This window comes from Mandrillus leucophaeus, unplaced genomic scaffold (genome assembly GCF_000951045.1).
Source record: "Mandrillus leucophaeus isolate KB7577 unplaced genomic scaffold, Mleu.le_1.0 Scaffold845, whole genome shotgun sequence".
Taxonomy (NCBI): domain Eukaryota; kingdom Metazoa; phylum Chordata; class Mammalia; order Primates; family Cercopithecidae; genus Mandrillus; species Mandrillus leucophaeus.
Window position 1 is genome coordinate 25,842 of NW_012109197.1, and position 12,482 is coordinate 38,323.

A 12,482-nucleotide genomic window follows, 5' to 3' on the forward strand; every position below is an offset into this window, starting at 1 on the left:
GGGCGCCAAGTCTTTGCTCAGGCGCAGAGGCTGAGGCTGACCCCGGTGCCTCCCGTCCTCTGTGTGGTTTTCCCCAAGTGGGCACTGGGTGTGAGGGCAGGCTGGGGGGCTGCACTGGACCCCAAAGCAGGACACGGGGAGCTGGGGGGAGGGCTGGAAGCCTCAGACGTTCGTTGTCACTTTATTGGTTCTCTTTGCTCGTGAAGATGACCCTCAACTCGGAGCCACAGAGGCGTCATGGCCCCAGCATCCGGGTTCCAGGCCCCCTGGAGGGGCCAGCTCAGTGATCTCTGACCCCATCCGCGTGTCCTCCAGGGTGGTCTGTGTGAAAGGAAGGCTCTGAGGAAATGGCTCAGCGTCGCCGCCTGGATCCACTGCCTCTCAGCTATGGAGTGTTTGTGGATGAACGCCCACGCGAGCTGCGGAGGTGGATGTGGAGCCAGGGTGGACTCCTCCAGGCCTCAGCACACCCGGGGCCCACGGAGTGCAGAAAGGGTACTGTGATGTCCCTGCCGGGGCCATGCCGTGGCTGAGTGACAGGGAGCTTGGTGGGCCAGAGGCCATGGGGCTGACCAGGCAGAAAGGGGAGGGAGGACCTGGTTCCTGAGGGACACGCTGCCCCAGAGCACACCCTTGCCACGCCAGCCAGCTCCTGGCACTGGAGAAGAGCACACGTGCACACCACAGGTGGCCATGCATGTGTACACACACATACACGTGTACACACGGAGATGAGGCTGTGCTGGGGCCTCCTCCACCCCTTGCCTTCAGCCTCGCCAGATGCACGGGAGAAAAGGAAAAGAAAACCTTGAGGGCAAGGCTGGGCACGTGGCTCCTGGTGGGACTCACACAGGAGGAGGCCACGGAGGCCTGGGCTCTGGGAGGCTCACGAGGCAGCCACGGCCCAGGTCAGTTTGGAGTTGGTGGCCCCTCGCCCTCGGCCACCCCAGGCTCCAGCAGGTCTTCGTCCAGCCCCAGCGGGTGCTGGTCCCCGTTGCCGACGGCACTGCCCTGGTCATCCTTGCTCTGCTGCTTCTGCCGTCGGGTCTCCTTGTACCTCAAAGTGATGTCCCTGGGGGCAGGGGGCAGTGTCATCACCTGCTTCCACACCAGCCCCCACTGCAGGCCCCACGGACAGCTGGCACCTCGTCCCTGTGGAGGTCCAGGATGGGCTGGGTGGGGGCCGGGTACCCTGGCCCTGCGACAGCAGCCGTGGCTGACTGGAGCCCTGAGGAGCCTGCATCCATCAGTGCAGAGTGAAGGACCCGAGGGCTGGGTCAGGAAAGGCCCCTCCCACAGAAGCAGCCAGAGGGCTGGAGCAGGGACAGGAGGCACCACCACCACCAAACTCCCACAGCGCCTGTGCCAAGAGACCCGGCCAGCGGCCCTCCTTCGGAACACACCCACCCGCCCCCACTCACCGCAGGAAGAAGCGCCAGACGGTCCAGGTGAGCACCAGGACGGAGCCGAGGGTCCAGCACTGGGAGATGTAGAAGGGCAGGGACAGGGTGAGTGTGTGGGGGTCGTACTTCACCACGATGAGCAGCTCCGTGGCCGTGATGGCCGCCACCAGCCACGCCTGCGGGCCCAGCTTCTTGTGGGGCTTCCTGCAGGGGTAGCAGGGGGCTCAGCGTTCCGGGCCCCCCAGGGTCCTCCAGGAGGCCTTGCCCAGGCCCCAGCCTCCCAGGCTCTGCTCCCCGGCCCCCTGCCCCCCAGGGGTGTCTCCACCCGGCCCCCTGCCCTGGGGGTGTCTCCACCCAGCCCCCATCCCGGGGGTGTCTCCGCCCGGCCCCCGCCCCCCACCCGTGTCTCCACCTGGCCCCCCGCCCCGGGGGTGTCTCCGCCCGGCCCCCCGCAGCCCTCACGGGTCATCCATGAAGTCGTAGATCTCGCGCATGGCCACGCCACCCACGTTCACAAAGAAGACGAGCCGCAGGAGGACCAGGTAGTGCTCCGGGGGCATCCACAGCACAAACTTCAGGTAGAACGTGTTCAGTTCTGCCAACAGGAACTAGGGGAGGAGAAGGTGAGCACCAGCTCTGGCCCCTAGCCCGCCACGCCGTCGCCAGGCAGCCCGGCCTTACCACCAGGATGATGCCGCACACGGCCAGCCAGCGACGCAGGCTGGAGGCCGGCTTCCACTCGAAGCGAACCCAGCTGTAGGGCGTGAACTGGAAGGCGATCCTCTTCATCTTGCCCCTGGGAACCACAGAGCCGGCAGCCTGAGGAACCCCACCCTGCGCCATCGGGCCACAGACTGTTCCTGGTCACCCGGCCCCGCCCTTCGCCAACGGGCTGGCTCTGCTCCTGGTCACCAGCCTCGCCCTGCGCCATTGGGCTGGCTCGGCTCTCGGTCACCCGGCCCCACCCTGCGGCATCGGGCCACGGACTCTGTTCCTGGTTACCCAGCTGCTGCCTGGCCGCTCTCCGAGGTCTAGCCACATAGCCACAAGCCCTGCCTCCCCACAGCCCTCTGCTGTTCGGTCTCTTCCAGTCTGAGCAGCGGCTGCAGCGCCTCAGAGGGCGCTCCACAGCGCCACGAGCTGGCCACGTGTGCAGAGGTGTCCAGGCAGAGCCGGGGCACCCACAGGCAGGAGGGGAGACCCCCGCCCCCCAGGCCTTTCCTTAGACTTTTGTATCTTTTTAAAATTCCAAAGTCATAATGACAAAGTACCAGCAACTATTTCATAACCAAAGCAACCAGGGGAGGGAGCAGCACGGAAGGATCCCAGAGCCCCTGAGCCAGGCCGGCCGGAGACTGAGGAGCAAGGTGAGTGGGTCAGACGCCGTGGCCACCATGAGGGGCGGCCAGGCTCAAGTGACAACGGGTCGGACGGGAGGTTCCGGGAGGCAAAGCCCCGCAGTCACCCCGCTGAGCCGCACGCTGGACAGGCCTGGTGCTCGGGGTCCGCCGGGGCACAGACGCTGAGGCTGCCTCTGGGTAACCCGCACCCAGCCCTGCCCTTGCAGCCCCCACGACGTACTTGTAGGTCGGAATGTTCCAGAGGCCCTGCCACTTGTACGTCTTCAGGGACAGCCACTCGAGGGTCTTCATGCCGCAGTAGATGCCCAGCCCGTTGCAGACAAGCACATCCATGATCCACTGCGGGGAGGGGCCAGCACTCGTCACAGGGGTTGGGGGGTAACGGGGCCCCTGAGGAAGACCCCAGCAGGGCACAGGGGAACCGAGGATGCCCCTCAGCCTGCACCCACTGCCCCGGGGGCTCTGCCGGCACCTACGTGGTCCCACCAGCACTCGCTGAAGTTGGGCAGCTGGTGCTCCAGGCTGTACTCCAGGAACTCGAACATCACGCTGATGATCATGCACATCCACCAGTCTCGGATCATCAGGGTCTGCGGGTGCCAGGGTCAGCCAGAGTGTGGGATGTGCTGCCACGCTCGGCCTTGCCCACGGGTGCACACGGCCCCCACCCCGGCTGGCAGCATTCTTGGAGTTGAGAGCACTGGCAGGACCCCCAGCGAGGTCTCAGGGTGAGTGTGGGGTGGGCGGCCCCCCAGCGAGGTCTCAGGGTGAGTGTGGGTGGGCGGCCCCCCAGCGAGGTCTCAGGGTGAGTGTGGGGTGGGCGGCCCCCCAGCAGCCTCGATGCTATGACTGTCAGCAAACAAGGCAGCATCCCCATGCCCGGGCCCTGACACCAGACTCCCGGCGTACTGGTCCCTCTGCCAAGCCAGCCGAGGCTGCGTGCAGGGGCTGCCGGGTGCGCTGCAGGGTCCAGCGGGTACTGCTCTTGGCCCCCCAGGTAGCACAGGGCCCCTCAGAAGTGGGACGGGGCAGTGCCTGAGCCCAGGTGGGGCCGGGACTTCCTGCCCTGCTGCCTGTCTCCGCCGCCCCCACCCTGAGGACGGAGTGAGGACCCGGCCAGGGTCAGGGCTCGGCTCCAGGGCTCCAGGGGGGTGCAGTGCACACCTCCCACCACACTCAGAGCACCCTGAGCTCAACCCCATGGGCCCAGAGGACGGGGCAAGCCTGAGAACTGGGGCAGGGTGGCCGCGAACAGGAGGTGCCGTACCTTCAGGTACCAGCCAAGGAAGTGCGCGGGAACGAAGCCATCCAGCTTGTCCTGTGGGCGACAGGGTGTGACCCTTGACCCTGGGGCACAGCCACCCCCACCCCCCACACTGGCAGGTCAAACCCACAACCGAGCAGCACCTGCCAGACGCCGGGAAGAAGGCCAGGGACTCACAGGGGCTGCTGTGGCCTGTGGAGACCACGTCCCTGACAGCCTAGAGAGCGGGGCCCGGCCATCGTGAGCACCACCCAAACGGACAGGGCCTCAGCACATCTCTGGGCCAGGAGGAGACCCCACATGTGGGCCAAGGGGCACGGGGGGCAAGGCAGGAGCATGGATGGTGCCTGGTCCGGCACAGGCCACACCTGGGGAGGGATCCACCTCAGGGCTCCCGGCGTCTTACCCAGACGTTGTGGAAGGGGTCAGTCTCGTTGTCTGGGTCATAGATGAGGCAGTTTCCCCCATAGTGTCTCTCTGGCAGTGGGACTCCCAGCTTGGGGTCAACATACTTCAGAAACTGCCGGCCGTCCTGGACAGTCTGCAAGGCCAGTGCCCCGTCAGTGGGGCTAAAGTTAGTGGTGGCAACTTGAAACGGGAGATCATGGTTGTTTATTTTTTATTTATTTTTTGAGACGGAGGCTCACTCTGTCGCCCAGGCTGGAGTGCAGTGGCGCGATCTGAGCTCGCTGCAACCTCCACCTCCCAGGTTCACGCCATTCTCCTGCCTCAGCCTCCAGAGTAGCTGGGACTACAGGTGCCGCCACCACGCCCGGCTAATTTTTTTTTTTTTGGTATTTTTAGTAGAGACGGGATTTCACCGTGTTGGCCAGGATGGTCTCCATCTCCTGACCTCGTGATCCGCCCGCCTCGGCCTCCCAAAGAGCTGGGATTACAGGCGTGAGCCACTGCGCCCAGCCGGGAGATCATGGTTGTAAATTGCATCTCAGTCACCCTGGAGGAGGGCAGCGCCCTGTCTCAGCAGCCCTCCCACCCCAGGGAAATCCTGGTGGGATAGCGCGTATAGAAGGAACCCCCGGCACGACAACCCAAGTCTCCACACCTGTGCTCCCCGGGGCCAGGTGGGCACAGGTGCGCTTCAGGACATGGGGGACTAGGACCACTGGACAGACAGCAGTGGGACGGGGCCCCGAGTTCCTGCTGCGCAGTCCCACCCCCGGCCCCTCCCCACACATGTGCTCCGGCCAACACCCTCACAGAAGTCACCCTTGTGGGGCATCACTCTTTCCTCACCCAGATGCTGGCATCAGCCAGATGCACCTCTTGGCCTTAGGGCAAGGCAGGCTCTTGGGCCTGACCTCAAGGGAGGTTTACATCATTTACAAACGTGTGAGCACACAGTGAGCTGTGAGCTGTGGCACCCAGGACCACGCAGCCCACCCAGCACCCAGGTCTCAGTCCCTAATATTCAGGAAGGACCCAGGGCTCTTAGAGAAGGGGTTGATTCCAGGACTGGGGTAGGGAGTGGACAGGAGGAGCCTGGAGCATCCCGCAGTGCTAGGAAGTCAGGATGTGCTCAGAAAACCAAAACAAAAAGCCAAAACCTCAGTGATGGCGTGTGAAAGCAATACAGGAACCAAGTGGAAACTCCCAAAGGCAAAAGAATTTGGGCACCATGATAAATACAGCAGCGCTGAAATAAATATCCACGTGCAAGACACGTATCTGTAATTCCGCACTGATATAAACAAACACGTGATGGAATACCTAACGGAAGAGAAGCAGGATCTCTCCCGTGCACAAGAGTTCCAGGTAGCGCACAGACGCACACTCCAAGGAGGGCAACGAAACTCCCCTCCCTCTGTGCAGGCTGCACCAGTGACCCCCTGTGGAGAATGCACTACGGATTGACCGTGGAAAGCCTGACAGACACACCTCACCCGGCGGTCAAGGTCCACAGCACCACGGGTGCATCATGGTGATGGTGCCAGTGTGTGCCGTCACCCCAGACGAATCATGAGAAAACATCAGACACATCCTCACAAACCCTGGTGCCAAAGCCAGAACAAGACATTCCAGGAAAATTAAAGGACAGTATCTCTTACAAATATGGATGCAAAAATCTCAGATAAAATGCTAGGAAAGCAAGTCTGGCAATATGTAAAAAGGCACACCCTGCGACCAAGCAGGATTTATCCCAGGAATGCAAGGTTGGTTCAGGATAAGAAAATAAATGTAATTCATCATATTAACAAAGGGGGAAAAACACCCATATGATCATCTCACTTGATGCAGAAAAAACATGTAACAAAACTCTTACAACCTTTCATGATAAAAACACTCAACCAACTAGGAATATACTAGAATGTTCTCTACTTGGTAAGGGAGATCTATGAAAAACTCTGAACGATCCATGAAAAACTCACAGAACGTTCTCCACTCGGTAGGGGAGATCCATGAAAAACTCACAGAATGTTCTCCACTCGGTAGGGGAGATCTATGAAAACTCACAGAACGTTCTCCACTCGGTAGGGGAGATCCATGAAAAACTCACAGAACGTTCTCCACTCGGTAGGGGAGATCCATGAAAAACTCACAGAACGTTCTCCACTCGGTAGGGGAGATCCATGAAAAACTCACAGAACGTTCTCCACTCGGTAGGGGAGATCTATGAAAAACTCACAGAACGTTCTCCACTCGGTAAGGGAGATCCAGGAAAAACTCACAGCTAACACACTCAGTGGGGAAAGACCGGATGCTTTTCCCCTAAGATCAGGAATCAGGTAAGAATGTCCATCTGGCCAGGCACAGTGGCTCACATTTATACTGCCAGCACTTTGGGAGGCCAAGGGGGATGGATAGCTTGAGCCTAGGAGTTTGACATCAGCCTGGCCAACATGGCGAAACCTCACCTCCACAGAAAATTTAAAAATTAGGTGCGGTGGCTCACTTGAGGCCAGGAATTCTGAGACCAGCCTGGCCAACATGGTGAAACCGTGTCTCTACTAAAAATACAAAAGTTGGGTGTGGTGGCACGTGCCTGTAATCCCAGCTACTTCGGAGACTGAGGCACGAGAATAGCTTGAACCTGGGAGGTGGAGGTTGCAGTGAGCCAAGATCATGCCACTGTACTCCAGACTGGGTGATAAAGCAAGACTATGTCTCAAAAAAACAAAGCCAGGCGTGGTGGCACATGGCTGTAGTCCCAGCTACTCAGGAGGCTGAGGCAGGAAAATCACCTGAGCCTGGGAAGTTAGAGGCTGTGGAGGTCTATGATCGCACAACTGTACTCTAGCCTGGGCAACAGAGCAAGACCCTGTCTCCAAAAAAAAAGAAAAAAAAAAGCCCATCCTTGCCTGTTCTAGGAAACATTGAGCTGCAGGTTCTGGCCAGCGCAGCTACACAAGAAAATAAAAGACATCTAGACTGGAAAGGAAGAAGTAAAACTCTATTTGTAGAAGACATAATCTTGACTATAGCATATTCTTAAGAATCTACCCCAACACCCCACAACTCTTAGAGGTAATAAGTTCAGCAAGGTTGCAGGATGCAAGACCAGTCACAAAAATAAGCTACATTTCCATACACTAGTAATGAGCAATGCAAAAGTAAAATTAAAACAGTTCCACTTACAAGGGCATAAAATGAATAAGATAACTGGATGCAAATGTAATAAAGGAAGTGCAAAACTTAAACCCTGAAAACTCTAACACATTGTTGGAAGAAATTACAGACCTAAATAAACAGAAAGCCATCCCATTTTCAAGGACTGAGTTAATATTGTTAGGATGACACTACTCCCAAAACAGATTTGCAGATTCGATGCAATCCCTATAAAAAATTCCACCTGTTCTTTCCACAGAACTGGAAAGGGTGATCCTCACATTTGTTTGGAAATGGAAGAGACCCAGATGATTCAAAACCATCTTGAAAAAGAACAACCTGGGTGAACTCACACTGTCCAATTTCAAATGTCACTTGAGGGGTATTCCACTACATTCCTGACCAATCCACAAAACTGTCCAGGTCACCAAACACAAGGAGCCTGAGAAACTGTCACTGCCAAGAAAGAGGAGCCCAGGGCGGCGGGGCGGTTCACAACTGGAATCCCAGCACTTCAAGAGGCTGAGGCGGGCAGATCATTTGAGGTCAGGAGTTCAAGACTAGCCTGGCCAACACGATGAAACTAAAAATTACAATAAATTAGTGGGGGGTGGTGGCGGGTGCCTGTAATTCCAGCTACTTGGGAGGCTGAGGCAGGAGGATCACTTGAACCCGGGAGGTGGAGGCTACAGTGAGCCGAGATCACACCACTGCACTCCAGCCTGGGTGACAGAGTGAGACTCCATCTCAAAAACAGATAAATACTAAAAGAGGAGCATGGGAAGACACATGCAACCTGCATGAACCTCAGAGGCACCGTGCAGGGCGGGAAGAGGCTGCCCACTGCATGATTCCGTGTACAGGACATTCTCGGAGCTAAGCAATCCCTCACCAGCAGTCAGGGGTCAGGGGCGGGTACGACTACCACGGGGTAACACAAATGAATTCTGGGGCCAGTGGAATTGTTGTACGTCCTAATTGTGTTTCTATAAGTCCACACAAATGCTAAAATTCATAGAACGTACACTACCCCAGAAAAGCCAATTCTGCCATGATGATAAAAAATCTGGTCACGCACTGACAGAGTTTTAAGACTGGGAATAGCAAAGTCCTTTGTAACCTGAAGACAGCCCCAAAATGTGTGTTTAAACTGAGTTAAACGGAACAGAGAGTATTAATAAAGTAAGCATTTGTGGCAGCAACACAGCCTGACCCAGGAATTACAAAGGAGCTGCATCTCCCACCCGCACCCGCCCGTCTTGCGGAAGGTGGTCAGGATGGGGAAGCAGCACACACAGCCACACTGGTCAACCACAAAACACAGACACAAAGACCCTGTCCCTCTGGGTGCTGGGGGCCCCTCTGAGGCCCAGATGTGCCCTGGCCACACACATGCTGGCCTGCATCGCAGGTCCCTTGCTGCTCCCTTCATGCCCAGTCCCTACCCGCACTCAGACAGCTGTGGGCAAAGCCACCCTGGCAGCTGCACCACTGGCCCTGCCCTCGTCTGTGTCCACACTTAGGTGTGGCCCTGCTACACGGCCACAGTCAGCCCCCCACCAGCAGATACTCCTGGAGGCCCCCCGCGGCTCGGCCTACGTTCTGAGGTCCGGCCCTGCTTCCTCCCATCACTCGAGGGCCGGGTGGGCAAGGCCTCCTTTGTCACCCTGCCTGGGGCCAGACCGTCACCTAAGTTCCCAGGTATCCAACCCAGAAACACGGCTTACCTGGAAGAGAATAAAGATGAGAAACAGCTCGTAGACCACACTCACGCAGAGCCAAAACCTCCAGTAAGCTACAAAGACAGATGACAGAGGTGAGTGCGCCCGGCTCCCGGCCCCGCTCAGCCCCAGGCTGGCTCCTGGCTCCTTCACACCCGGTGTCTCTTCTGGGCCCCTCACAGGTCCCTGGAGAGCCTTTATAAAGCTGTAACTGAGAATTAGGCACAATTTCCCTCTAAAAAGTGAATTTTTTTCTTCATTTTTCCCATTCCAGCCCTTAAATATTCGGCCTATGAACTGCTGCACAGAATCAGTCAGCAAACATCCCTGTCCTGTTCACCAGTGATGCTTCTAACCTTGCGCCATTAAGTCTGGAGTAGGTTTCTGGTGGATATTTCTTTTTGAGATGGAGTCTCTGTCGCCCAGGCTCGAGCACAACCTTGGTGCAACCTCTGCCTCCTGGCTCGAGCGACCTCCTACCTGAGCCTCCTGAGTAGCTGGGACCACAGGTGCCTGCCACCGCATCCAGCTAATTTTTTTTTTTTTTTTTTTTTGTAGAGATGGGGTTTTGACATGTTGCCCAGACTAGGATACTTTTTTATCATGTTAAAAAAATTTTTTAATTCCAGTATGTTAAGTTTTTGTCATAGATGAATATGAATTTTTGTTTTTCTGCATTTAAGGGGATTAATTTTTTCATGTTGATGAGTTACGTTAATAGACTTCTAATGTGAAACCACCCCTCAATTCCTGACTTCCCGCGGCTCTGAGCAGCTCATGGCAAGACACGCAGACGTGAGGTTTTAGGACCAAACACAGGAGGCCCCGACGTACTCAGGGGAAGACGGCCACCATGGCTCATGAAAAGCCGCCCTCCATCGGCAGGAAATACAAACGCCCTGGTGTTCTTAGGAAAAGCTGCTTAGGGAGGTCTGGGACCCAAGACAGACAGCTGAGATCACAAACTGATTCCTCACATGCGGGGTGAGAACCTGAACACTTCCCAGTGGCCCAAGAGCTAAAGGTCGTGGTGAGACTAACTTGGGGCAGCCCTCGCCCGACACTGACTGAAGGGGACACCTTCGGAGCAGGTGTCCGGCCTGCCGGCATTCTCTGACACTGACTGAAGGAGACACCTTCGGAGCAGGTGCCCGGCCTGCCGGCATTCTCTGACACTGACTGAAGGAGACACCTTCGGAGCAGGTGCCCGGCCTGCAGGCGTTCTCTGACGCTGACTGAAGGAGACACCTTCGGAGCAGGTGCCCGGCCTGCCGGCATTCTCTGACACTGACTGAAGGAGACACCTTCGGAGCAGGTGCCCGGCCTGCAGGCGTTCTCTGACGCTGACTGAAGGAGACACCTTCGGAGCAGGTGCCCGGCCTGCCGGCGTTCTCTGACACTGACTGAAGGGGACGCCTTCGAAGCAGGTGCCCGGCCTGCAGGCGCTCTCTGAGGGGACAGCTATACCCATGAAACCACAATGTTCTGAGTGGGCCACAGGTCACCACGTCTGGGGCTAACTTCCCTCCCCGCCACTGCCGAGTCGAATCTTTCTCACATTTCTCCTGTTGGGGAAGGCCCCAGATCAGAAAGGTGATCTCGGACTCCTCTCCCAACTCAGGCTTCACATGTGACCAGCACCAGGCTGCCGCCCCCGAATACCCAGCAGGCCCTTGGTCTGCATTCCTGCCTCGCTCCCCGGAGCAACTCCAGACCTCCCTGACCCCAGGGCCACCTCCAGCCCCCAGCACTCCTTTGCCTTTCTAAACATCACACCACAGGGGAAAGACAGACAGGCAGCCTCAGCAGCCCTGGCAACACTGTGGCTGACTCAGCCTTCAGAGGGAGCCAGGAAGAAAATGCAGTTTACACAGAAGGGGTGCCCGTCTCAGTGGCCCAGGACCTTCCGCCTCCCTCCGAGCTGCAGCCAACTCAAGTTTCCAAAGAAAGCGGCTCCCTCCACGGCCGGGCTGGGCTCATTTCCACTCTTCCTCATGAGGCCCAGTCGCTAATGGCTACGGCTACAGCCGCCGGACTGGGCATTCCTGGGCCAGACCCAGGGGAGTGGGAAGAAGGTGGGCAGAGCCCACAGGGACCACCTTTCTGGAGAACCCTTCTCCCTGCCCCTCCCAGAGCCTCCGCTGCACAGGATTCACTTGTCCACTTCAATGTGTTGTGACTGCAGAGGGTTGAGGGCTCCCTGCCGGCCCCTAAGTTAACAAGACACGTGGAAGAAGGTGGCTCCAGGACAGGCTTCCCCATCAGTAAATTGAAGACTGGCAAAGTAACGTGGAATTTATGCCAAGCAAACTAAACTAACAGAAGAAAGGTAGAGCAGAGCTCAAACCAAAACTGAACACCCTGGGAACTCCCAGCCCTGCCCAGCAGGAGGGGACAAGCCAAAGCTCAGAGGAGCCATGGCTGGAGCTTTCAGAAGCGTCAAGACCTTCAGGCCCAGATGCTCCACATCCCACCAGGGGACCTGCAGCAGGAGCTCCTAGACTGCACAGAGCTGAGGACCTCCCGGGAGTCTCTCCCTGTGCCGGGGCCACATGCCAGGAAAAGCTGCTGCCTGCTGACCAGTCTGCCCCACTCACGGCTGCGTCCCAGCACCCGGTGATGCCGGCACCCAGGAGGGATTTGGTGCATCTCCAAGCAAGGACGGCCACTGGCTGAGCTTCCGGCAGCTCTTCTTCCCTCCAAATCCACCCAACAAACACGTAACTGCACCAGGCTTTTCACTGTGTGACAGGCAGTTTTTAGACTATCGCTGCACTTTCCACTGCTCTGCTGAGCAATCCAAACCCGTCTGAGGCAAGACCGTCTGTGCTCAGCCGACTGGGCAGACCAGAGCCCTGGGCCCTTCCTACACAGCTGTCAGTCAGCAGGGCGGCCCACCAGGCACTCAAGGAGCCCTTTCTCAAGGCCCTGGGCAAGGAAGCGGCCAGCGAGACCAGCCTGCTTGGGTCACCGGACGGCTCCCCGCTCAGGGCCTCTGGGGATGGGGAAGCTTCACTCACCACCATGGCGCTGACCCTGGGGCAGACGCCGCTCTCCCAGGGCAGACGCCGCTCTCCTGGAGACCAATTTTATAACACGTATCACGGGCTTAAACTGTGTGTGTCCTATAATTCAATACTTACTTCTGGGACATTTTATTAAATGAATA

General features: G+C 57.7%; 1 protein-coding gene across 1 annotated transcript in view; it reads right to left on the bottom strand.

Moving 5' to 3' along the window:
* Positions 1 to 711: 711 nt before the first annotated feature.
* Positions 712 to 12,482, bottom strand: part of PTDSS2 (phosphatidylserine synthase 2) — a 58,569-nt gene continuing 46,798 nt past the window's right edge. Inside the window, exons 6-14 of the mRNA XM_011968493.1 lie at positions 9,320 to 9,387; positions 4,435 to 4,569; positions 4,032 to 4,082; positions 3,241 to 3,354; positions 2,985 to 3,103; positions 2,085 to 2,199; positions 1,866 to 2,011; positions 1,422 to 1,607; positions 712 to 1,072 (exon numbers count right to left, since the gene is read on the bottom strand). Coding sequence (XP_011823883.1) covers positions 910 to 1,072; positions 1,422 to 1,607; positions 1,866 to 2,011; positions 2,085 to 2,199; positions 2,985 to 3,103; positions 3,241 to 3,354; positions 4,032 to 4,082; positions 4,435 to 4,569; positions 9,320 to 9,387 — 1,097 coding nt within the window. The 3' untranslated portion in view covers positions 712 to 909. The remainder of the gene's footprint in view (positions 1,073 to 1,421; positions 1,608 to 1,865; positions 2,012 to 2,084; positions 2,200 to 2,984; positions 3,104 to 3,240; positions 3,355 to 4,031; positions 4,083 to 4,434; positions 4,570 to 9,319; positions 9,388 to 12,482) is intronic.